Genomic DNA, 27,385 nt, shown 5'->3' on the forward strand with positions numbered 1-27,385 from the left:
TTTGCCTTCCTAACTGCTTGCTGCACCTGCACGTTTGCTTTCAGTGACTGGTATACAAGGACACCCAGGTCCCTTTGTATATCAACATTTCCCAATCTATCACCATTTAAATAATACTCTGCCTTTCTGTTTCCTGCCGAAGTGGATAATTTCACATTTATCCACGTTATACTGCATCTGCCATGTATTTGCCCACTCACTCAACTTGTCTAAATCGCCTTGAAGCCTCTTTGCATCCTCTTCACAACTCACAATCCCACCTAGTTTCATGTCATCAGCAAACTTGGAAATATTACATATTACATCCGTAGTCATTCCCGTCTACTACTTTAATTACTTCCTTGAAAAATTCAATTAGGTTTGTCAGACATGACCTACCCTTTACAAATCCATGTTGGCACTCTCTTGATATAAATGGCAGCAGACAGTTTAATTTCCATCTGTATGCTCGATTTCCTCACAGTTGATGCTGTACACACAGCACCCACTACCTCCACCCGTGTGTTCTACATCAGCGTTGGAGTTTGTTGTGCAGTCATATTCTTGGTGGCAATAATATTGGCTGTTCTGCACCTGCACAGCATGAAAAGAGTGGAACTTGACGATAGGTGAGTGGCTTTCAGATTAACCTCATGGAAAATATGATTTCAAATGGCATGGATTATACTGAACCTTTCATTTTTTTTAATACAAACTGGATTTAATTTATTAGACAAATCTCATTAGCGATGTAGTATTTTATGTTGTAGTTAGTGGATATGGTATTCTATGCAGCAGTGTTTAAGTATGCTTCTCATTTCTTTATATTGCTTTATTTTCTGTTGCTCGTTAGTTGTGACTTCAGTGCAGTGTAGGCTAACTGAGGGGAGGTGCTGTGACCTACCTAAAAATCTGGGTTCTATTGATACCTTCAGCAGCAGAAATAACTGGTGATAATTCTGATTCCAGAGGAAAAGGTTGCTACTTTTCCTGGTCATGGTTAGACCCATGTTAACCAGATGTTCTGCCACAATCAGTGAGCTGCAAAGTTTGCTGACAATCTAGTTGAAGAATGTAACACTTATTATTTTATTTGGTACATCGTCATTCTAATTTAAAAGCTCCTCTCTCCGTTTCTTGTAATAAGAAACAGGAAAGAAGCAAGTGTTATTGTGTATATTGCCAAGTAAGGCCAGTGTACTTGATGCACACTTCCAAGGCTTAAAAATATGCCTAGACATTTGCAACATAAATCATGGCCTTAAATAAAATTTAAAAAAAAAAGTCCTTTCTACTCTACCCCAAGTTGACATTTGTAAGTATTGGTAAGCAATTTACCAAAACACACTCGTACAGAGGGAAGATTTGTAAGATCCCTTATTTTCTTATCTCTTAAACTTTGTCTCTTAGACTTAGAGGAAGGAAAGTCTAGAGAGAGTGCTTTCTGTTCAAAGTACATTTGCAGTACCTCATTGACTCCAACCCCATTTCTCCTCTCTATCTGAAAAAAGAAGTATACCTGTTAAGTGTTGGAAAATATTACCCTAAAGCCACCTCATGGAGGCTTGCCATTTCAGGTTTTTTGCTTCTCTGCTTAGCTGCTCTGTGATGTATAAAACTGGGAGGCCTAGTGTGCATCCTGGAATGAGTCTATTCACTAGTGGAAGTTGGCACTTGGGACTGGTCTGATAGCTGATCTGGAGCCACCCAACCACGGAATAATAAACCACTGGCTTCCTATGCGGTATACTTGGCCAGTCGTGCTTTTAATATTTGTATGGAAGTGATGAATTGTTCTATCTAAAACCCATATTTGTAAGAGGGGAAGGTTAGTTGGATTTATTTGAGCAAATTACTTAATTATTGTTTGGCATTTTAATGTTGCCTGTTCAAGACATGAATGAGGTAATAAAAATGCAAATTGAAATAAAGTATATGTTGAATTGCTTCTGTGTAGTAATGAGCTTTGTTTTTTGTTTTGTCAGTATGAGTGAGAGTGGAAGCTCTCAGGGCCTGTCGCAGCCCTCCACGCAGACCACACAGTATTTGAGAGCAGACACACCCAACAATGCAACGCCTGTCACTAGTAAGACTTTCTTCCTTTGGATAATGAGACTGTGTTCATTTGCTTCCTTTACAATTGTGGGTCAGGCTGATTGTCCAGAGTTAAATATCAATCCTATTTTGAAGTAAAAGCTTGTTACTGTACTCTGTTCTCCTATTAATAAAACAAATTCATGTTCTTGGATGTAGTTAAATAGTACAAGGTAAAGCCTTCCCTAAGCACGCCTACCCTGGATTACCCAGGTGTTGCGCTCTGCTTTTCCATCTCTGATCTTGACTGTATTGCATAATTTTGCTGATGTGCCTGTTTCAAAACTGAACAGGATTTGAAGTATTTTTTTGTGCTAGTTTCACTGTAGTTAAAGACTGTGTCCATTATTTTTTTGAAGTATAATTCTTCCTGTTTAGAGATTAAATGTTTTTGTAAATATTCAGCTTTTGAAATGAGAAGAAAAATGAGGTTGTCTCTGGGTGAGGCAGAGTAATGGTGCTAAAGTTTGCTAGCAAGCTTTATTAAAGTACAGTGCACTGCCTGGGAAATCAAGTCAGGTTGCACATCGATAACATGCAGCTGCAGTCTGCTTAGCCTGCTCACATTCAAAATAGCAGCCTGTTCCTGGTTATATCACATTGTATTGTTACAAAATTATTACTGATCTTGAATTGCTATAAATTAACAAAAAGAGGCTGCAAAACATTGTTAAACTGCTTTCCAGCAGGGGTGGTTCCCTGGGACCAGGGGCCAGTGGTAGCTCCCTGGGGCAGTAGTATGAAATGGTGACTTGTATCATGCAGTGAAGAGACACAGATCTTGATTTAATCTTGCCTCCCCCCTCCCCCCCCCCCCCCCGCCCACCCTCCAAATGGCGGGCAAAATATCGGAATCGCGCAACCCAACACTAACCTAGCGCATACAGTCCGCCGTTGTTTTAACGGCGGTGATTATCTGAGCCGAAGAGTGTCTCTCTGTGGAGAGGCAATAGACTCATTAACATAATTCAATTGGAGTCCTATGATGCAATTAGGATCCCAAATTGAAATTAACCACAGCACGTGTTTCCTGAGGGTCGGCAAAGTTGCCAGGGGACTGGATGCAAGATTGGTTGTCACTTTATTGGGGTGGTTACAGGTAAGGAGACCCTAGGTGAGTAAAGCTTTAGTATCTGCAGGTCCTCCCTCATTAAATGTGGACTACGGTTTGGTGATAATACTTGGTGTGAGATAATGATTTGGAGACTTTACAGTTTTTGAAAGAGAGGTTCATGATGCTCTTAATTGGACTGAGGAAGAGGAGGACAATGAGGATCAACAGTAGCAAGGACATGCTGTGGAGGGAGCTGCAGGTGGCTAGCAGAGAAGGAAGCAGCAGAGGGGACGAATTCGCAGGAGGCCCTACCCACCTAACAGGGTCTGCAGACAGAGGCTCAGCTTCCTTGACCTCTCGGAGGAGCAGTGCTTCTGGAGGTTGAGATTGTCATATCAGGTGGTGGCAGACATCTGCACCCTCCTAGAGGAAGACCTGCTCCCTGCTGGACCCGGCGGCCAGGCCATGCCATGCCAATGGCTGTGAAAGTCACTTCTGCCCTCAATTTCTTTGCCTCCGGATCCTTTCAGGTCATGACGGAAGGCATAGCAAGGGTGTCGGCTACACATAAATACATAAGGCAGGTAACTGATGGATTATTTGCTAGGACAAGCAGGTATATAAGTTTCCCCTGTGATGACAACAGCCAGAATGAGGAAGCATTGGGATTCGCATCTCTGGCTGGCTTCCCACAGGTGCTGGGTGCCATCGACTGCATGCACATGGCAATCTGTGCACCCCTTCACCAGCCAGGAGCATTTGTGAACTGCAAGGGATTTCACTCCATCAATGTGCAGCTTGTGTGCAATCACAAGTGTAATACCCACTGGAAATGTTATGTACGCTAAGTATGGTTATCAATCTTTAACTTAGACACTGTATTATCATTGTTATAAATCCCTGGGTTAAAGTTGCCCATGTGAAGATACGGCAAGAACTTTTAAGGACACAATGTGACTAAGAGCAGACTTTCCATAATTCTGCACCAGTATCAACTGTTGCAGACAGTGAGGCTGCGCAGTCTCCAGGCAGAAACCCCAGGAGGAAGGGGTGGAGGTGGGAAGAAAAGAGCGACTGGAAGAAAAGAGGGCAGGAGCTCTGAAAAGAGGGCTCAGGAGGCAAATGGCTGCCGCATCCCGTCCCGGGCTTCCAAACTCAGCCGCCGCCCTTCGTATTAGTAGCTCTGCATCCAGAACTCAAAGTGGGATTCAGTGATCGTGAAGAGAATTCAACGAAGGGGTTCGGAGTCGTAAGTCTTGCAGACATTATACATACCATGAGCTCCAACTTAAGCGCGCCAACGAAAGAGTGCACTCGAATTTGGACACAGGGACAGATTCTCCTTTGAATCCATATAAATGGAGAATGTATGTTTATTATGTCTAGATTCATTCTAATGTATGCAAATGTCTAATTTAGGTCATTGACCCGTAATCTTCTTATACTGTCTGACAAAACTATAAAGTAAGATAATTAGAATTAAGCCATTGTAGTAGTGATCTCCTTACTGGACTATAGAATACTGTCTACAACAGAGACTACATCTCACATATATCTAGAGAACCGTGAAGGGGTTACACAAGAAAAGGTTTATGCAGGTCTGCGTAGGATTCCCAGGGAGTTGCCATGATGCATTCATACTGCGGCAGTCCAACATCCCCAACATGTTTAGACCTGGGCTGAACCTGAAAGGACGTTTGCTTGTGAATAAAGGATACCCCATTCAAACCTGGCTGATTACACCTCTGAGAAACCCCACCAATCACCAGCAGGAGAAGTACAACTCCAGCCATATGACAATGATATGCGTCATCAAGTAAGCCATCGGTGTGCTGAAGTTGCGCTTCAGGTACCTGAGCAGGTATGGAGGCGCCCTTCAGTACTCGCTAGCGAAGGTCTTGAGGATAATCGTGATGTGCTGTGTGCTGTATAACATAGTGCAGCAACCAGGACTGGCGGTTCAGGAGGAAGAAGGCGCTCAGGACTCCTCATCTGATGTGGATTCCAATGGTGAGGAGGAAGATGGGGCACCTAATGCAAGGTCAGCGGATCATATTGTAGGTCAAGATGCCAGGGATGCCCTCATAACTCAAAGGTTCAGTTAGTCATTCATACTGGAACAATGTGCTGATACCATTCCCCCTCGCACAAACAATCCTGTAACCATTCATCCACTGGTTCCACATCCACCAATTGGTGACCATCAATGCATCTCCACCTTCCACACCAATTAAATGAAAAGCAGTATCGGAAGTTGTGATTCAATCATGGGGCACATGGGAATGCTGTGAGAAGTTAAAGATATAATGTGCTCCAAAAAAGTAATTATGACAAAGATCTAAAGACACCGATGTGCTTAACCTTGGTGAACTGTCCAGCCGTTCTCTTCCTATCCCTACCACTTCTCTGTGGCTTCAGTAGCAGTAGTGGCAGGTTGCTCTTACGCAGTGCTCGCAGCCGACGACATCTGGGTGGTAGAGCCCATGAGGGCCCCGCCAAAGGCTGCTCAGGGCAGACTGGGCCAGCGGAAGATGAAGCAGCATGTTGGGTACCTGTGTGTGGGGGAGGGGAGGCGGGGGGCGACAATGGGTGAGACATGCAGACATTCTGAGAAATGCGCACTTTCCTACTTTCCTCTCCCTTCTCCTTGGGTCAGTGGCACATCACTCCTACCTGTCTGCGGGAGAACAGCTTGGAGATCAGTGACACCTTGGAAGTCAATGTCTAGTCGATCTGCCAGCTTGTCTAAGCCGGTAGACATGTTGACGGCCAGAGTATGCAAGGCTGTTGTCTGGGCCTCCAGAGACTCATTGGTGCGCCCTGATACAACTTCCGTAGAGGCGGCCATTCGCTCAATGAAACATTGCATGGTGGAAAAGCCCTGTGACATCACCCCACAAATGTTTGAGCTTGACTCCTCTACTGTGCCATTGTGGAGTGTGTGCCTGGCAGGACTACCAGCATCTCTCACAGTTGCTGCTGAGCCACTAGCATTCTCCTTTTAATTGATGACCCCCTGCGATCAGCATGTGTGCCCAGCTGAGCAGAGCTTGGAGAGGATTGTGCCCTCCGACGTGGACTCTCTACCGCTGTCCCTGCCACCATTCTCTGCTCGTGCTCACTTGTGTCGTAACAATCACCAGGTGACATTCTGCCTAACTGTCTAACAGCCCCTACCGATGTTCTAGTATCTGCGCCGGTGCTTGCAATGCATGTCTCCTGTGACAATGGGCCCTCAGCAGGAATGAGGAATCTTCGTCCTCTCCGGGCAGGGGCTCGTGTTCTTTGTGTGATGGCCCTGGAAGAACGAAGAAAAGGATAAGGTTTAGTAATGGAACTTTGGAAATGTTGAAATGCACACGATTCATGTGATCAGATTTGATGTCCTGAAATTAACTGAAGATGACTTTGTCTTGAGGGAGATGTGGGTCCGAGAGATTAATGCTGTTGCCCTGCTCCGATAGACTGCCAAACTCGCCATCTCTAATGCTCAGGGTGGCAGAGATGCTGCTTATATCCAAAGCCTCTTCCTCTGCCGGGTAAACTTCAACAATAGCTGGGGGTCTGCCTCTGGTACTTGCACTCTCCCTGGCATTCTGCATTTTGTTCTACAAGGGTGTCACACATGACAGACCTACGCGTTGCTCTGAGGCATGTGTGCATCCAATGGATGTGATGCGAGTGATACTCAGGCAGATGCATCACGAGTGGGACTGGCATGCCTTTGAGGAATGCGGTGATGGTGCCATTTCAAGGTGTGTGCTGAGAATGGGTGGAGTTGAATGAGGTAGATCAGATGACATGCAGATTGGGGTGACTGACAGTGGTGGAGAGAGGAAGGGAGAAGTCAGGATGTGAGGGGAGTGAGGATGTGCCTGCAAATGGTCTGGTGAAGTGTGTGTGTGAGGAGTGGGGTAAATGGAATAGGATTGACAAGACAGAGTGAGGGGCTGCACTACAGGAGGTAGGTGCATATAGACGTTTGCTGACCTTTCCTGACCTGGCCAGGTCATTGAACAGTTTACGACACTGGAATTAAAACCTCACGGTCATGCTCCTATTGCTCACTGCTTTTGCCACCATCACCCACGCTTTCTTCATGGTGGTAGCAGGTTTTTTTCTTCCCTTGCAGCACCCAGCAGAAAATCCAGGGAAGCAATTGTGAACCTGGGGGCAGTCTTCCCTCTCCTTGCAGCCATATCGCACCACTTCAACAAATTAAAATAACCTCTAACCCTCTTCCTCCGTTTTAGTGCTACACTGGGCCTTCAAAGATCGCCAGTAAATCGCGTCATCCGGGTACGCATCATGCCCGCTCACGTGCAGTGAAACCACGAAACCAGGAAGTATTATGAAAATTACACCTGGTGGTTAAAATCGGTCAGGCTTACCCATCCTGCGATGTTGCAAGTTTGTCACGCTCTGGCCCCCGTGCTCCGTTCCAGTCTCCAGGTTATCATCAGGGCTGTAGTTTCACAAGTCTACTTATTGATATGGTGAGATCCTGACTTTCGGTTATGCCATTGGGTGGGGGGAGGGTTAACAACGAGTTGGATTGAGGCCCTTCATCTTGGGAAGGGCAAGACAATCCGAGAAGGACTTGTGCTGTTGAACTGGTTTTAAAAGCGGAACTGCCACAAGCTGACAGCAAATTGCGTGCCCGTTCATTCGGTGAAAAATGATGAATGGCGCAGAAGTTCCTGTAGAAAGGGCAAGTAAAAGATTTGCTTGGAATGTAAACAGTGCAGTAAAGAGGTGTAAAGGATTAGATATCGGATGGTATATATAAATAAGAGAAGGCACTAACCTTTGCTGGACTCTGGTTCCACAGGTGCTGACAGCCCTCTAGTACATAGTTACACAGAAATTTACAGCACTGAACCAGGCCATTCAGCCCAACCTGTGCTCCGCATGAGCCTTCTCTCACTATTTACTTCATCTCACCCCATCAACAAATCCTTCTATTCCTTTCTCCATCATGTGCTTATCTAGCTTTCCCTTGAATGCATCAATGCTGTTTACCTCAACTATTCCTTCTGGTACTGAGTCCCACATTCTCAGCACTCTGGGTAAAGAAGTTTCTCCTGAATTCCTTATTCCTTGCCACAGGTGCTCAGTGACCTGTTGTGTGTGTGTTTTTTTTATAGCATTTTCTGTTTTGTTTTAAACTGCATTTTTGTTTTCTGGATAGCTGCTTGTGAATCTAAATACTCGGCAGCTTTATGAGAATATTATGTGCTGAATGTCACTGGACCCTTAAGGGAAAATTCTGGTTTGTTGTTTACTAGTGTGTGAATATTGTTTTAAGGGCTGATCTTATTGATTTGGCTGATAGCAACACTAGCACTCCGAATGAAAACAAATAATAAAAGACAAAGAATATGCTGCATTCTGTAATTTTGGGAAGGGAGGGAGTTAAGGGCACATTAGATAGAAGAATCTTGCTTTTTTTTTGGAAAAGCAAGTATATTCATCTATAAAAGTGTCTCTTTTGGCAGTTTTTATTTTAGTTACACTGAGTATAAGGGGGGGGTCTACTACAAAAATGTTTGCAAGGCCAGTACTAATGTCAGATGGTATAGGATACATTACTGATTACTGAACCAGTTTCCCAGTTGATCGCACATTTATAGACCTCTACTGCATTACTAAACTCTGTTTTGGTGCCACCTGCTGGCCAACTATTAACGTGTACCTGCACGAATATAACACACAGTGCAGTGTGAGAACTCACTTTTCAGTCCAATGAGACAGCTTTTTCCACAGAACAATAGTCTTGTCTATTGTGGATATGGCAACACCTATTTCATTACCTCGGGAATGTTTAGCAACATTTCTCCACGACCCAAGTACAGAGTAAAGTAATATTTATTTATGCTTAAACCTCCATTAATCATCCCTGATCAGGTTTTTCCAGTGTTTGTTTAGTACATATTTGCCAGATTTTGGAATATGAAAGAGTGAACCTTGATGCCACATATTCATGGATGTGGGGGCTTTTCATTCTATATTAGTCAACATGGCAGCACTGCACGTGGATAGTCAAGACAAAGCGCTTCAGTTCAAAGGAGTTTAGAGGGTGCCAATTCCATTCATTCCACATATCAAGAAATGGTTGAGTGCTCTGGACACAAGTCAAGGCTACGGGTTCCAACAACATCCCGGCTGTTGTGCTGAAGACTTGTGCTCCAGAACTAGCTGCGTCTCTAGCCCAGCTATTCCAGTACAGCTACAACACTGACATCTACCCGACAATGTGGAAAATGCCCAGGTATGTCCTGTCCACAAAAAGCAGGACAAATCTAATCCAGCCAATTGCCGTCCCATCAGCCTACTCTCAATCATCAGCAAAGTGATGGAAGGTGTCGTCGCCAGTGCTGTAAAGTGGCAATTACTCACCAATAACCTGCTCACCAATGCTCAGTTTGGTTCCGCTAGGACCACTTGATTCCAGAGCTCATTACAGCCTTGGTTCAAACGTGGACAAAAGAGCTGAATTCCAGAGGTGAGGTGAGAGTGACTGCCCTTAAAATCAAGGTAGCATTTGATTTGAGTGTGGCATCAAGGAGCCCGAGTAAAACTGAAGTCGGTGGAGATTAGGGGGAAATCTCTCCACTGGCTGGAGTCATGCCTAGCACAAAGCAATGTAGCTCTGGTTGTTGGAGGCCAATCATCTCAGCCCCAGGACATCGCTGCAGGATCCTAGGCAAAGCATCTTCAGCTGCTTCATTAATGACCTTCCCTCCATTTCAAGGCTGTTTGATGATAATTGCATAGTGTTCAGTTCCATTCATAATACCTCAGATAATAAAGCAGTCCGTGCCCGCATGTAACAAGATTTGGACAACATCCAGACTTGTGCTGATAAGTGGCAAGTAATATTCACGCCACACAAGTGCCAGGCAATAATCATCAATAAGAGAGTCTCCTAACCACCACCCCATGACATTCAGTGGCATTACCATCACCGAATCCTCCAAAACAAACACCCTGGGGGTTGCTATTGATTCAGAAACTCAAGTGGACCAACCAAATGGCTATTAGAGCAGGTCAAAGACTGGATATTCTGCGGAGAGCGACTCCCCTCCCGACTCCCCAAAACCTCCCCCCCCGCCCCCCCCCCCCACCACCTACAAGGCACCAGTCAGGAGTATGATGGAATTCTCTTTACTTGCCTGGATAGGTGTAGCTGCAATGCTCAAGAAGCTCGACACCATCTGGGACAAAGCAATCCTTTTGATCGGCAGCCCACCCACCACCTTAAACATCCACTCCCTCCATCACCAGTGCACCATGGCTGCAGTGTGTGCTATCTACAGGATGCACTACAGCAACTCGCCAAGGCTTCCTCAAAGCACTTCGCAAACCCAGGGCCCTCACCACCTAGAAAGACAAGGGTAGGAACCAATGTTCACTGTAAAAATGTTTGGGTCCACACAGCCCATTCGAAAGATCGCACTTGCACATTTTTTTCAATTTAAAAGCTGGCTCACAGGCTGCGCGGGACCCCTGAAGTGCTGCGCGGCCATGCAGCTTAAAGAGAACATTGGTAGGAACAGGAGTAGGGCATTTAGCCCCTCGAGCCTATTCTGCCATTCAATGAGATCATGGCTGATCTGTGACATAACTCCACATACCTGCCTTTGCCCCAAATCCCTTAATATCTTTGGTTAACAAAAATCTATTAATCTCAGATTTAAAATTAACAATTGACCCAGTATCAGTTGCCGTTTGCGGAAGAGTGTTCCAAACTTCTACCACTCTTTGTGTGTAGATTTCATAGCTTTACTCCTGAAAGGTCTGGCTCTAATCTTTAGACTATGCCCCTAGTCCTAGACTCCCCAACCGGTGGAAATAGTTTCTCTCTATCTACCCTATCAGTTCCCTTTAATATCTTGAAAACTTCGATCAAGTAACCCCTTAACCTAAATTCTAGGGAATACAACACTAATTTGTGTAATCTCCCCACATAATTTAACCCTTGGAGTCCAGGCATCATTCTGGTAAATCTACACAGCACTCCCTCCAAGGCATATATCCTTCCTAAGGTGTGGTGTCCAGAACGCCAGGTGTGGTCTAACCAGGGCTTTGTATAGCTGTAACATAACTTCCCCCAAGTCTCTTTGGACCTCCACTGTTTCTAGCTTTTCACCATTTAGAAAGTACTCTGTTTTTGGGTCCAAAGTTGAAGACCTCATGTTTGCCTACATTGAAATCCATTTGCCACAGTTTTGCCCATTCACTTAATCTGTTAATGTCTCTTTGTAATTTTATGCTTCTATATACACTACTTACAATGTCGCCCATCTTTGTGTCATTGGCAAACTTGGATATATGGCTTGCTATCCCATCATCTAAGTCGTTAATAAATATGGTGAACAGTTGAGGCCCCAACACAGATCCCTGTGGGACATCACTAGTCACATCCTGCCAATTAGAGTACCTGTCCATTATCCCTATTCCCTGTCTCCTGCCGCTCAGCCAGTTTCCTAACCAGGTCAATAATTTGCCTTAAATTCCATGAGCTTCAACTAAGCTTACAGTCTCTTATGAGGGACTTTATCAAGTCCACATAAATAACAATCATAGACATTCCCTTGTCCACTACTTTAATCACCTCTTCAAAAAATTCAATCAGGTTTGTCAGGCATGACCTACCCTTTACAAATCCATGCTGGGGGTCTCTGATCAGCCGAAAATTTTCAAGGTGTTCAGTCACTCCATCCTTAATTATAGACTTCAGTAATTTCCCAACAACAGATATTAGGCTAACTGGTCTATAATTACCTGGTTTCCCTCTCACCTTTCTTAAATAGTGGAGTGACATGCGCAATTTTCCAATCTAATGGAATGGCTTACGAATCGAGAGAAATTGGAAGATTATAGTTAGGGCATCTGCAATGTTGTCATCTACGTCATTTAATCCCTGGGATGGAAACCATCTGGTTCTGGGACTTTGTCACTCTTTAGCGCCATATTTTCTTCCTTACTGTTATTTGCTTGCATTAATTTTCGTGAGTCCCTGTCCTTGATTCAATATTGGTTTCCCTGGGATGTCTGGCATGCGATCCTCTTCCTCTACTGTAAATATTTAACATGTCAGCCATTTCCTTATTTTCATTGACAATATCACCATTATCAACTGTCAAGGGGCCCACATTGCTCTTGACCAACGTTACCGTTATGCTGCATGGCCACGCAGCGGTCTAGAGGTCCCATGCCGGCTTTACAATGGGAATAACCGCGTGTGAACGAAGATTTGAATGGGCCGCGCAGCCAGTTAAAGAGCCTGTGCACAGAGAAAAGAATTACAGGAACATTGCTCCTGTGACCACCGTTTTTCCTAATAAATTGTAAAAAATATTGTGTTGATTTTGATATCCCTTGCAAGTTTCTTTTCGTACTCCTTTTTGTAGCTCTTACTATCTGTTTTGTCACCTTTTTGTTCTTTGTATCTCTCCCAGTTGCCAGGATCTGTGCTAGTTTTTGCCAATGCCTGGGAACACCATCACCTCCAAGTCAAACACTGTCCCACCGTGGAAATATATCGCTGCCCCTTCATCGTTGCTCGGTCAAAATCCTGGAACTCCCTACCTGACAGCACTGTGGGAGTACCTTCACCACATGGACTGCTGTGGTTCAGGAGGAGGTCCGCCACCACCACCTTCTTGAGGGCAATTAGGGATATTCAATAAATGCTGGCTTTGCCAGTGACACCCACATCCCGTGAATGAATAAAGAAAAACTTGAAGAAAAACATTAAAGCATGTGACTAGAGGTAGGAAAATTGGGAGGAAAGTAGATAACTCCAGTGTGAAGTTTTCAGTGGTATGGAAATTTCGGGATCAAACAGTCTTCTGCACTTAAATTTCAATGATAAATATTGGTCCAATGCTTAATTGTAATTGCACAAGGTAAATAGGTTGCTACGTTATATTAGCAGAGTACAAGTCAAAATAAGTTGTATTTGTTGTTGTATAAAGTATTGTTGAGACCATGGGCTCAATTTTAACTCGGCCGTCAGGCGGGCTTTGAGGCATGTGGGGGGTTAAAATCGCGAAACCTGGGGGGGGGGGGACACCCCCCCCCCCCAAAGCCTGGTTCCCGATACCTAGCCATTTTAACCCAGGCGTGTCTGATGGTCCCGAATCAGTCCCGCCTGCAACAGGCAGGACTGGTCTTTAGGGCCCTTAAACAGCACTAATTGGCCATTATAATCCCATTTTAACAGGCCCTTGCCTGTTTAACCCTTTTCCCATGTAAAACACGCCTCGTGGGGATCACGCCTGTGAAACCTGGCGTGAGCACTATTGGCTTGCTGACTATCAGCTGCAGGTCAACCATTAAAGAGGAGATTTGATCAGTCATCATTTGCAGGCGGCAGGACTTTGTTGTCTCAGGCCTGGGGCAACTTTTACCAGGCGTAACCACACCTGTGGAAGGTTGGAGCCTCGCACACTTCTCCAGTGTGACCTCCTGCAAAACCCCTCTCGCCACCCTCACTCAGCGCTTCCTCAACGGAGGCATCTACTAGAAGCATGGGAGGCCTTTTTTTCCTTCCCTTCTTGGCATTAGAGGACCTCCAGCACCAGGCGCGGCAGCAGCAGAACCAGGAGCAGCAGGAGCGCCAGGCTGCTGCTCACCCACCTGAGGCAGCACAGGCCAGAAGGGGCCAGCGCATGGAAGCCCGTCGGCGCAGGAGAGACCCCCCAAACAGGGTCTACAGACACAGGGTCAGCTACCTCAACATGACTGAGCAGCAGTGCCAAAGGCGGCTCCGACTTTCGCGACAGGTAGGGACTGACATCTGCGCAATGATACAGCAAGACCTGCTGCCCAGAGGACCAGGTGGACACTCCTTACCAGTGGCCGTCAAAGTCACCACCGCACTCAACTTTTTTGCCTCAGGCTCATTCCAGGGAACATCAGCAGCATCTCCCAGTCGGCCGCACACACTTGCATCATGCAGGTAACCAATGCCCTCTTTGCCCTCGCGCACAATCACATCCATTTCACCAGGGATCGCGCAAATGTGACGGTGCGAGCGGTTGGATTAGCTCATCTGGCAGACTTTCCAAGGGTGCAGGGCTTCATTGACTGCACACATGTGGCCCTTAGGGCACCCCATCGCAATCCAGGTATTTTTGTCAACCGCAAGGGCTTCCACTCCCTTAACGTTCAGCTGGTGTGTGATTACAAGAAGGAGATTTTGCATGTTTGTGCCAAGTACCCTGGCAGTTGCCATGACTCCTTCATACTGCGCCAGTCTAGTGTGCCTCCGCTATTCAGGCCGCCAGACCAACTTCACGGATGGCTACTTGGAGACAAGGGCTATCCCCTGAGGACTTGGCTAATGACGCCGTTGAGGCCAGCCAACGAAGCTGAGGAGCGCTACAACTCCAGCCACATTTCCACCAGATCCATAATCGAGCAAACCATCGGCTTGCTGAAGATGCGCTTCAGATGCCTGGATAGATCAGGTGGAGCCCTACAGTACTCAGCAGCCAGGGTCTCCAGAATCATCGTGGTTTGCTGTGCACTCCACAACATGGTACAGCGTCGTGGCTTGCAGATTCCTGAGGACCAAGTGGCTCCTCACATACCCTCATGATGATGAGGTGGAGGAGGAGGAAGAGGGCGAAAATGAGCATCCTGCAGAGGCCCATCAACCAGCGGCAGCATTACGCGAGAACATTGCTGCCCAGGATGCAAGGAACGCACTCATCCTGGCCAGATTTGCTTAGCCTAGTAAATCAAACTCTTTTGCCTCACAGCTTCTTACCTGAGCATCGACAATGGCCAAACCCTGCGAGTTACGAGCTATTTGACCAGCATCCTGACAACTGCAAGTAATCCTAAGCCCTCAATGCGAAAGCCCCATTCGCAAAATGACACACGCCAGAACTGCAGCAGTTGCCATCAGAATTTCTATGCAAAACAAACAACTGATGGCATTTTTACAAAATACACATTTCATCCAAGTGACTACCCTTGTGACTATTTGTGCTTTATTTTCCTCTTACGCGTGCTCCTACGTAGTGGTTCCCCTGTGGCTTCAGCAGATGTGGCGGCCTCTTGCTTACTTTCCTGCTGCTCCTGTCTCGACACCTTTGGCGGGCGTCCTCTGGGGTGGTGAGCTTGTGAGGGCTCGTCAGCAGTCTGCTGCTCCTGCGGCTGTGCAGGAGTTGAGACGTCTATCCCAGTTGGGTGTGGACTCCGGCGGGGCTCTGACCGAAGGCTCTGCAGTGGCATGGAAATTTGAGCGCTTGGAGAGGAGCCCCCACTTCCTTGAGGTCTGCCACCAACCTCCCTCTCACGGGTCAGGTCCCCCTCAGTGCCTGCAAGTGGCTTCAGAGCACCTTGCTGCACATCAGGGGGGCCATGGGGACCCGTATCTGCAATGGCAGTCCTACTCAGAAGGACTTCCATGAAGGTCTGGTTTCTCTGTTCAATAGATGCCCATCGCTCCTCAAGCGATGTCATTCTATTCTGAACACTCACCATGTTTTCCATACCCTGGCGACTAACCTCCTCCATGGCCGTAGCCCTCCTCTCCTCTACGGTAGCCAGCCTTACCACGGAGGAAGCAATCATTTCCACGTAGGTAGCCATCCTTTCCATGTTGATGCGTTCATGCGCCACTGACTCCACAAAGGCTCTGCTCATGTTCGTTATGGACTCCTCCATTCGCTCCACACTCGCAGCGACCCTGGAGACAAAACCTGCCAGAGACTCCTGCATCTGTGCATGGAGTTCTATCACCTCTGATCTTATGGATGGACCCAGAGGCAGAGGGTCGACATGCAGCTCAGCCGAGCTGGCAGAGTCCTGCGCCCTCCGACGAGGACTCTCCACTGCTGTCCCTGTCTCTACAATCTGCTGATGCTCACATGTGAGCTGTGATACACCAGGTGACAACTCTACTCTATGTCCCGAAGGTCCCACCGAGGTGTGAGTTTCTGCGCTGGTGCTGGGTGCGCTTATTTCTGCTGACGCTGCGTCCTCAGAGGTTGCAGATTCCTCTGAGGAGTCTGACATCTCCGGCTCTTCATCCTGCACAGTGGGGATGGGGGCTCTCGATGGTCCTGTGGGGGAATCAAGGAAAAAGTTAGAGATGTGATGCCAAGGTTACATGCACATTGCATTTTGCAGATGATCATAAGTCCATATGATGTAGCTTCAGAATCATTATCAGCGACTCATGCAATGTCAATGAGAGAGATGGAAAACTATCCTATCACCAGCTTGCGGGGATGCACCTGTCTGTCCTTCCCCAACTTCCGCATCTATGTCAGCCCCGACAATCTCCAGGACGGCTTCCTCCCAGGGGGTGAGCTGGGCTAATGAGGGCGGCCCTCCTCCTGTCCTGGCTCGCGCTCTCCTGTTGTCTCCCTCATTGCAGAAAAAGAGAGCTAAGTGGAGGTTGAGTGAGAATGAAGGAGTGAGTGCAGAGATTGCATAGCATAGATACTTAGAAGGAGACAAAGATGGAGTGAGGTTGCAAGACCAAGGGCCCTCCCTGTGTGTTGTCAGTTGTGTTCAAAGCATCAGAGTGTGAGGGCTGCATGGTCGAATATTTAGGTGAATGTGAGCATAGAGAGAGAGGGAATGGCTAAGGGTGCATGGATGTGAGTGTCAAGTGGGATGTGGAGGAAGAGATTGCTAAAGCTGAGTGCTAGTGAGGAAAGGGGGATCAGATTGAGGGTGATGGAAACTTCATACTTACTTTTCCAGTGCGATGAAGGTCATGGAATCTTTTCCTGCACTGCATCCAGGTGCGCCGTGTGAGCCCCAAGGAGTTGACTTCCCCAGCCACCTGTAGCCACACAGCCTTGGTCTGACTGAGAGGCCTCTTCCTGAAAAAGGGAACAGGACCTCCCTGTGGGCCCTAGCACCATCTAGCAATGCCTGGAGTGAAGCCTCATCAAATTTTGGGGCAGCTCTTGCCCTCCCGCTGGCCATTGCTCCTGCAGGCTCCCGTGCCATGTTAATGGTAAAGTTTGGAAGCCTGCAGAAGATGCAAGACTTGCTGTGGACCTTAAAAGCAGCAGCAATGATGACGTCATATTCTGCGACTTTCTGACTGGAACTGCTCAATTGCCAAGGGTTCCCACACATTGGAAATCAGTTGGCCAATTGAGTTAAAATTGCATCAATCTCACAGCCCATTTAGATTCGTGTGGGAAACAGGAAATTCGGGGAACCCGACAATTCCCCGCACCTGAGTTAAAATTGACCCCCATGTCTTGAATACTATGTGCGTTTCTGGTCATTTAATTGTCAGGGAACACTTCACGGTGACCAATCTAATTGAAATTTTCACGATTATGAAAGGAAATGGCAGGATTGATCTTGGCATTATTTTTACCTATGGCAAAAGGTTCAACTATCAGGGCGCACAAATTAAAAATTAGGAAAAGGAATCACACACAAGCACCATTTCAAAGTCACTAGATTTGCGGAATAAATTGTCCAGAGAAGCCATTAACATTGTATTGTATAATTAGGTTTTTTAGAGGCAATTTGATGTGTTTCTAGAGAGAGTATTGAGGCGTACCATCAGACCTTTGTGGTGTTGCTCACAGTGAATTGAAAGAAATGGGGGGAGAAATTCGGTTGGTAGTGCCAGCGATTAGCGCCTAAAGAGGCCGAGAAGTGGGGCGTTAGCCAATTTTCAGCCGGGCGCAGTGAACCCAGCGCTTCTTGCCATATTGAGTGGCTTTTAGCGCCGGCGCTAAATCTTAGCGGCCGCTCGCGGGCGCAGGCAGATCATGACGTCATTTCAGTGTGCAACGCCTTTTTGGCGCCCCGGACCGGAAATTCAGTGGTGCGCCCCTTCGTTCTGCCTGGCGCTAATAAGGACAGCTTACTGGAACGTTCCCCAGTCACTTTCGGGCTTAGGGGGGAGCTTTTTAAAGGGGACTGCACTGGTATAAAAGCGGCAGCCATTTTTGGAGCACAACTTCTTTGGGATTTTTGCAGAGTTGCACTCTGAGAGCCATATCACTGGCGCTGCCAGAGGACCTTCAGCCTTCAGACCATCACCCTGCTGCTGGTGAGTCTTTACACCCTGTATAATTTCTTGTTACCTATTATTATGGGGGCTGCTTTGGAGGGGAACGTCCTACTGCTCGACCATCTGGAAAGGGCACAGAGACGGAGGGAGAGAGGGCCAGGAATGGCCAGACGGAGGAGGGCCAACAGACGTCGCCACACCAGACCGTACGCTGCCAGGGTATTCAGGCAGCAGTTCTCTTACCTCAACATGTCGGAGGAGCAGTGTCTTAGGAGGCTGCGATTCAGAAAGGAGGTGGTGGCTGAGCTGTGCCACCTGCTTCAGGCAGATCTTCAGCTGCAGATAAGCTGCAGGACACCTCTGTCGGTGGCTGTCAAGATTACAGTAGAACTGAATTTCTATGCGACCGGCTCCTTCCAGGCAGCAACTGGGGACATTGCCAACATCTCCCAGTTTGCGGTGCATAGCTGCATCCAGCAAGTAACAGATGCCCTGTTTAAAAGGCGGCGGCAGTACATCTCCTTCACTGTGACACCGGAGAAGCAGCGGGAGCGCGCAGAGGGCTTCGCGGCAATAGCGGACTTCCCCAAGTTGCAGGGCGCCATTGACTGCACGCACGTGGCTTTGCGGGCGCCTGTTTTGAATCCTGAGGACTTCCGCAACCGCAAGGGATTCCACTCCTTGAATGTGCAGCTGGTCTGTGACCACCGGCAGCTGATCCTCGCGGTCAATGCTCAGTTCCCAGGCAGCAGCCACGACGCATTCATCCTGCGCCAGACTTCAGTAGCAGACCTTTTCGAGGCCCCGGCTCACCCAGAAGGCTGGCTTCTCAGTGACAAGGACTAGCCTCTGTGCCCATGGCTGATGATCCCGCTCCGTTCGCCCAGCACCCCTGCAGAAGAGCACTACAACGTCAGCCATCAGGCGACGAGGAACATTGTGGAACACACAATCGGTGTGCTGAAGCAGCGGTTCCGCTGTTTGGACCATTCGGGAGGTGCCTTGCAGTACTCACCAGAGCGAGTCTCCCACTTCGTCGTTGTCTGCTGCATGCTCCATAACCTCGCCACCCTGCGCACCCAGCCAATGCCAGCAGACATTGAAGGACCAGCAGAGGAGGTGGACCAAGACGGGAGGGTCCCAGAAACTGGATGGGCCGTCCATCAGAGGCTGATAAGGAGTCGGTTCTAGGCCCCTCTGATGGAATGCTTGGTGCCAATCGAAGACCAGGAATGGAACCATTCGGATAACCCAAAGCCTATGAAGGCCAGTATGAATGTAAAGAGCAGACATGGCCAATGTCAAAATAATTTGTTTATTTTGAAAAATGTGCTTCCTTCCAATATGACAAAGCAATGGCACCAGAAAGCTTAACTAACAAACTAACACATAAGTGACTCGCACACCCGGGAGACTATCCAAAACATTACTAACATTCAGACCAAGTGACTTGCACACCTGGGAGACTATCCAAAACATTACTAACATTCAGACCAAGTGACTTGCACACCTGGGAGACTATCCAAAACATTACTAACATTCAGACCAAGTGACTCGTACACCCGGGAGACTATCCAAAACATTACTAACATTCAGACCAGCATCCACGGCCTTGATTTCTAGACGTCTCAGCAGCACCTTCTACTCTTTCCCCCTTGATGGTGATCTACTTCTCTTGCGAGAACGGCCCCTTCCCTCCCTGCAGCTCCTCTGTAATGGGACCCCAGTGGCTGCATGAAGGCTGGGGGACGCCTGCTGACTGTCCGAAAGCGCAGATGCCCCTGAGGGACGGCCTGGACGGACTCTGGGCTTGGAGGGCCCGGATGCTGACTGCTCCAATTGGGCATGGGTGGAAGCAGTCTGTCCTGCAGGTGATGGCAGCTGCAGTGGAGACGTGCCAGCGGTGGCATCAAGAATGCTGACATCCTGAGAGCGGACACCTGCTCCGTGGTCGGCCGACACACTGGCACTCTGACGGGGCAGCACCGCAGCATGCGAACCAATCGGCTGGTCCACAGATTGCTGGCCTGCTGTGGTGCTGCAAGGGCCCCGGGTAATCCTGCCTGATCCATCGAGGGTGGCAGCAGTCAGTGCTTGCGTGACAGGTGCCAGTGCTTCGGTGAAGCCCTGGACAATCCTTTCCAGTGCTTTGGTCAAGCCCTGGACAGTCCTTTCCAGTGATGCACCGAAGCCCTGGACAGTCCTTTCCAGTGATGCACCAAAGCCCTGGGCACTCCTTTCCTGTGCTGCCCCGAAGCCCTGGGCACTCCTTTCCTGTGCTGCCCCGAAGTCTTGTACACTCCTCGCCTGTGCTGCCCCGAAGTCTTGCACACTCCTTGCCAGTGTCTCGATGGATTCAGGCATCCTTGCCACTGCAGCCATCAGCTCAGTGTGCCTGAGCTGAGCCTGGGCGCTCATTTCTGCGAGGGAATGCACCTCTTCTGCGCTCTGTGCAGCAGTCATCGTGGCCTGACTCGCCCTCCGGGGAGCCGGCTCCCGAGCTTCCCTACCCCCCTTGCGTTGCTGGAGCCCGCTGGTTCCTGCAACTGGCTCCTCCTCAGAGCCATCCCCCCCGCTCCCCTCCAGGGAAGCACTATCCCCAGTCTGCAGATGGGCTGGCTCGCCTGAGGGTGGTACGGATGGTCCGGCTTCCTCCTGCTCATCGCCTCTGGAGCCAGTGTCCCTGGCAGCTTGATGGCCCAGCTCCCGAGCTGGTGATGCAGCATCTGAAAGCAGGGAGGTTGAAGAGTGGCTTTAGCGAAAGGACAGGGTGGCAGCAAGGGATGCAAGAGTGCTGCAATGCTCTGACATGGGTCCAGAGTGAAAAAGCATGCTGGTGGGGGGAACAAGTGGAAGGAGGCAGTTCAAAAAGGTGATGACCTTACTATCGCTGTGCACAATGGGGTCGGCAGCTCCAGTGGTGACAAGACCACTCATCCGGCTTCCAACAATCTGGTGGACTCTTTCCTCCAGGTCCGTCAGTGTCTGCAGCTGAGGAGGGCCTCCTCCGGTACGAATCTGTTCCCTCCGGTTCCTGGCCAGCTTGGCCTGCAGGAGAAAGGATGGGAAGTGATGAAACATGCTGCCCTGAGTTGTCATCTCATGCCCCCCATGGTGGAACAGCCCTTACAGTATGCCCTGAGTGGTCATCTCATGCCCCCCATGGTGGAACAGCCCTTACAGTATGCCCTGAGTGGTCATCTCATGCCCCCCATGGTGGAACAGCCCTTACAGTATGCCCTGAGTGGAATGTGCGTGTGTGTTCCCAGAAAGGGACATGGGTGCTGGCTGACAGATGGCCATTGGGGCATCGCGCACCCTCTGGCCATAATGTCAGGTGCAGATGGAGGGATGAAGAAGATTGCGAAAAAGCCACTCACCCTAACGACCCGAGTGAGATCGTTGAACTTCTTCCTGCATTGCACAGGAGTCCTGGCTACCACACTGCTGGATTTGACTATCTGCGAAACTTCCCTCCAAGCTCTGCGGTACTCGTTCTGATGAGGCCTCCTGCCATTGTCAGGGTACAGCACTGCTCGCCGGCGCTCCACTGCGCCAACCAAAGCATCCAGTGCCCCATCGGTAAAGCGCTCCGCTCTCTGCCTCACCCTCTCCATCTGGCCAAAGTTTTTAACGCCACAGAATGAACAGCGCCGATTTTGAGGCCTACAGGGCGATGAGCGTGGCTGCTGATCCTAAATGACCCGCCCCTTTAAGAGCTGGTCGGCGCCAGCATGTCTCGTGGTCATCGATTATTGACAGCACCTGCGCTGCGCCCGGCCGCCGAGATATTGAGTAGCGCCGCCAGGTTAGCGCCTTAGGAGTCCCGTGCAGCGCCTGATTTTACGCCGCAATCACCTTTAGGGGGCGATGCAACCCAATATCGCTCGAGGTGGCGATGAGTTGCGCCTGCCGATAGATTTTGCGCACCGCCAATTCTAGCGCCCCAAGCGGGTCTATACCCAATTTCACCCCCATGCTCTTTAATTAGATTAGTAGATCTTCCCTGGTATAACTCATGTTGAGTCGTTGGGGTTTACACCAGTGCAAAAGGAGATGCTGGAGTAGGGAGGGCTGTACATTTCCACAGCGGATTTGGAAACACATTTTTAAGAGTTTTCCCTAGAGATGCAGAATTTAGTATTTTTGATGAGTTCTTGATAAATAAGAAGTATATTCTTTTGAAACTAGATGGCATTTCCCTTATTCGTATAAATGTTACTGTTGATTAATGTTACAAACTTTATTTCCCTTGATTTATTCAGAATCAAGTATGGCAGCAAGACGATTTTCAAAAAGTATGAAACAGAAATTGCATAAGTTACACAGTGTATCTATCTGGCACAAGTTTATGTAATGCATAACACGTGCTAGATAGATACATAAGTAGGAGTCTAATATCATGTAACAATTATTGTAATATATAATTGAACTGTGGTATTAATTATGGAGAAACGCAAATGATCTTCTCTTCATGCTACTCTTTCATTCATTGTCACTTTTTGTCTTCCATTTTATTCCCTCTGCTCATTTTGATGCTCATCATTCTTGATGACTCTTTTTTCTAATTTTCTATCTCACTCTTCCTGTCTGTCTTGGCTCCTCCTCTGTCTTCTCTCCTGAGTGTTTCTTTGTGACTGTCATGTGTTCCCTTACATTTGTATTCAAAAAGCCTTATGCCTCCTTTTACCAGGTGTAAGAATTTCACGGGCATTCAGCAGGCGGAAATTGGGCAAATAGCACAACTCTCCACCCGCGGAGGCCCTTTTCCCAGGGATGTGGATCATCTGTCGAGAATTCTTGACATCGCAAGTTCCGGATTTTCGCGCATGCACTTCGCATGCCTAAACCCAGAACTTACCGCCCCCCTACGGGTGCGTACACACCTCATACGCACCCATGGGGGTCACAAGTTACGGCCCAATATTGTACTATGGAAATTAATCTATTTACCTGCATGTAATCAGCATTTAATAATACTGTACATCCACATCAAAGTAAGTAACTTGCATTGTACCACTGAACCACAATAAATTTAATAAAATTTAGATTCCTTTCATGGAACAGTATATTCAACTAAGAGGTAGGTTGATCCTGGCACTCTTAAGTCCTCTTCAGGAAGCTGGAGGTGGAATAGTTAGAGTCCTATAGATTATTTTTATACTAGTTCTTGGGATGTGGGTGTCGTTGACAAGACCACCATTTATGGACGGTCCATCCCTAGTTGCTCTTAGAAGATGGTGCTGAGTCATTTTATTGAATCGCTGCAGTGTAGCTTTTTATTTTGATACAACTGAGTGTCTTGCTGGGCCACTTCAGAGGGCAGTTAAGAGTCAACCATGTTGGTGTGGGACTGGAGTCATATAGGCCAGCCAGGGTAAGGACGGCAGGTTTCCTTCCCTAAAGGACCAATTGGTTTTTTTGACAATTTGAATTCTCATAGTGTATAGCTTGATATAACAATTACTTGACAACCATTGCAAGATACTTGTATAAGGTGCATTATTGGATGGGGTTTGCTTGCCAGTAACCACATATCTCGGTGGTTGTCTGCATTGGTTTTCAAAGCTGAACATATTTACCTTTGTTTGAATGTACATTTTGAAAAATTGTTTGCATGTATAATTCTTCCTTTGGAAACTTTTAATTAAGTGCATTAGTTAATCTCCTGTGGTGTTGCAGATCAATTGTAGTCTTCAGGTGAAGAGGGTAGGGATAATTGGACCAGGGTTATAATAAAGTAGTTCAGTGCAGTATCGGCTGAGGAGCTGGGAAATGCCAAACTGAGGTACTATAGTGCTACCACTGATGGAATGGTGGAATTACAGCTTGACAGTTTTACATAGATGGCTTCTATTTTAACTGCGGATATAGGAATTTATAATAGAAAAAGGACACACAAATAACAAAAATGTGACAATAGGAAGTAAGGTTTTTTAGTCAGTTACAATGTGCAGACATGAGATTTTTTCATAAATATTAGCTATGTACTTTAAGGGGAAAACAGCATAGTCAGTGGGAATCTGAACAGCACTTATCAACTATCTAAATCACCTAGCGTGGTCATGTATAATTTTATCTATATTGAGTGAATTTCTATGCAGTATTAATATTGTGTAATGTATCAAATACTTGGAATTGGTTATCCAAATTATTCACTTAGCAAACATGGGCATTTTCTCAAACTATTTAAACAGAATCCCATTTGTATATAATATCCTTTAGTGTCCAATAGTAGCAGAAGTGGCAGATAACTAACTCGGATTTTGTAAACCAAGGTAAAACCATTCTGCCCTTCCTCTTTGAGCTTTGCCCAGGAAAGTTCCTTTGCATTGCTTGCTGTATGGGGAATGGCAACTCCCAAAACAGCTGACAATATTTTTATCGTATTAACTTTGTGAGTGGAATAAATGCACTATGTTTAAAAAGGGAAAACAAATATGGCTGTAACACAACTTCCTGTCCTCGCAGGAAGTGATCTGAAGGAACTTCCAGGGTGCAACCCTGAAGAAGAAAGGCAAAATTGTGTCACCCAAGCTTCCAAAAAGTCAGGTGAGCTTCTGGAATTGCCGACACCAGCAACTTTGCTTGGGAATTTCTATCAAATAACAAAATAAAATGCAAAATGTGAATTCAGTCATCCTCCAATTCATAATCAAAAGATTTGGAAATTGTTCAATATGTACTTGGAAAATGGATTTGAAAGTTGATTTCAGGATCAGTACCTTAGAAAAGTAAGTATGCAGCAAATATTAGAAGTTTATTCAAATTATTTACAGACCAATTTCAAAAAGGTAGTTTGTAAACATCCATGAAAGAAATCTTCTCTGATTGTATGAAAGTCTGTCTTATCAAAATGTATTTACTAATTTGTTGGACCAATTAGATTCTCAGTTTCCCTTACATAGAATGATATAGAATATACAGCACAGAAACAGGCCATTCGGCCCAACCAGTCCATGCCAGAGTTTATGCTCCACTTGAGCTGCCTCCCATCTTTCCTCATCTAACTTTATCAGCATAACCCTCTATTCCCTTCTCCCTCATACTTATCCAGCTCCCCCTTAAATGCATCTATACTATTCGCCTCAACTACTTCCTGTGGTAGCGAGTTCCACATTTTCACCACGCTCTGGGTAAAGATGTTTTCCCTATTTGATTATTAGTGACTATCCTATATCGGTGGCCTCTAGTTTTGCTCTTCTCCACAAGTGGAAACACTCTCTCTGTGTCTACTCTATCAAAACCTTTCATAAGTTTAAAGATTTCTATTGGGTCACACCTCAGCCTTCTGTTTTCAAGAGAGAAGAGACCCAGCCTGTTCATCCTTTCCTGATGGGTATACCCTCGCATTCTTGGTATTGTCCATGTAAATCTTTTTTGCACCCTCTCCAGTGCCTCTATATCCTTTTTATAATATGGTGACCAGAACTGTACACCGTACTCCCAAGTGTGGTCTAACCAAGGTTTGATACAAGTTTAGCATAACTTCTCTACTTTTCAATTCTATCCCTCTAGAAATAAACCCTAGTGCTTGGTTTGCTTTTGTTATGGCATTATTTACCTGCGTCACAACTTTGTGACTTGTGTATTTTTACTCTCAGATCACTTTGCTCTTCTACCCCATTTAGATTTTTATTTTTCAAGTAATATGTGACCTCCCTATTTTTCTTAGCAAAATGTAATACCTCACCTATGTTGAAATTCATTTGCCAATTATATGCCCATCCTGCAAGTTTATTAATGTCTTGTAATTTGTTGCAGTCCTCTTCAGTGTTGACTATCCCTCCCAATTTGGTGTCATCTGCAAATTTAGAAATTGTGTTTTTGATTCCAAAGTCTAAATCGTTAATATAAATTGTGAATAACAGTGGTCCCAGCACTGATCTTTGTGGAACCCCACTTACTACATTCTGCCACTCTGAATAGCTACCCTTTACCCCTACTCTCTGCTTTCTGCCTCACAGCCAGGTAGCTGTCCATTCTGCTACTTGTCCCCTGACTTTGCAGGCTCTGACCTTATTCATTAGTCTATTGTGTGGTACCTTATCATAGGCTTTTTGGAATCCTAGATATATTACATCTACTGCATTATCCTTGTCTATGCTCTGTTACCTCTTCAAAGAATTCAATGAGGTTCGTCAAACAAGACTCTCCCTTTTGAAATCCATGCTGACTATTCATTATTGCATTTTTGGTTTCTAGATGTTTTTCTATTTTCTCCTTTAGTAGGGATTCCATTATTTTTCCTAGCTTTAGAACCAGAAAAGAATTGACATAATTCATTTCATTTACTAACGAAAATGCAGCATTTTTACTGTGATTTAAATAAATCATTCTAAGCCAGGACAGGACTATAACAAAGTGATTTCTTTGCGTTCTTGCAATCAATTTTTTGTGAATGTAACTATCTTAAATTTTATTTTTAATGTACAGTTGATTTGACCCCTTAACTGGAAAGTGATTGCAATGATGGTCTCGACAGGAACTACACTGCAGAACAGTTTTTATTATGTAATTTTATTTGCTCCAATAATATTTGACTTTTTCAAAAGACATGTTCTGAGTTCTTTCTGTGTTCTAAGTTCAGTTCAACTTAAAGTTGGTACATTTTCAGTAGTTCATTCAGAGACTCTGATTCCACAATCAAATATCCTACTTAACATTGCAAAACCTTTATTCTTCTGAATTTCTCCCATCCTGTAGGTTAAACTCAGGATTCCATAGGCAACAGTGGCCTCTGATACTTTGCCCAAGTAAATCTAGGCTTGATGGTCACAGATCTTCTGGTCCTTCCTCTCACTCTCGCATACACAATCATCCTATACTTGTATTTGTGTATCCGTCCATGCCATAGTCACTCCCGAATAGCAATCAGGACCAAGATTCTTGGCTATTTTTCTAGTCTTTTTTAATCCAGTCTAGAAATGCTTAATTTGCTATTAAAGGAGGAATATTGATTGGAGCACCAGCATACTATACCACACAGCTGCAGGATTCTTCAAACCCACTATGTGCTGGCTGAAACCAACTACCCAGTACAAGCCATTGATTGGACCTTCTGGTCTCTATGGCTGAATGCCACATTGTGGTGCATTTTCCCAGTTGGTATTGCAATCCTGAGATTGTTGTTCTAACCGATTTGAACTGGAGAGTTAATGACAGTGCGAAATGACAAAGAGGCAGCTCTGCCTCAGCTGAAATGATTTTGTGATAAATGGACAGCATTTTATTATAATAGG

At 46.5% G+C, this 27,385-nt stretch overlaps 1 protein-coding gene across 3 annotated transcripts in view; it reads left to right on the top strand.

Annotated features, from left to right (window-relative positions):
- Window positions 1–27,385, top strand: part of ryk (receptor like tyrosine kinase) — a 436,205-nt gene that overhangs the window by 237,905 nt on the left and 170,915 nt on the right. For 2 of the 3 annotated variants that reach the window (XM_085990858.1, XM_085990860.1), the window contains 3 exons: window positions 464–608; window positions 1,965–2,065; window positions 24,615–24,695. In XM_085990858.1, the coding sequence (XP_085846984.1) occupies window positions 464–608; window positions 1,965–2,065; window positions 24,615–24,695 (327 nt within the window). The remainder of the gene's footprint in view (window positions 1–463; window positions 609–1,964; window positions 2,066–24,614; window positions 24,696–27,385) is intronic. The other variant, XM_085990859.1, reaches the window with a different exon arrangement.

This window comes from Somniosus microcephalus, chromosome 6 (assembly GCF_052327205.1).
Source record: "Somniosus microcephalus isolate GS21.2 chromosome 6, FLI_Smic_1.0, whole genome shotgun sequence".
NCBI classification, from domain to species: domain Eukaryota; kingdom Metazoa; phylum Chordata; class Chondrichthyes; order Squaliformes; family Somniosidae; genus Somniosus; species Somniosus microcephalus.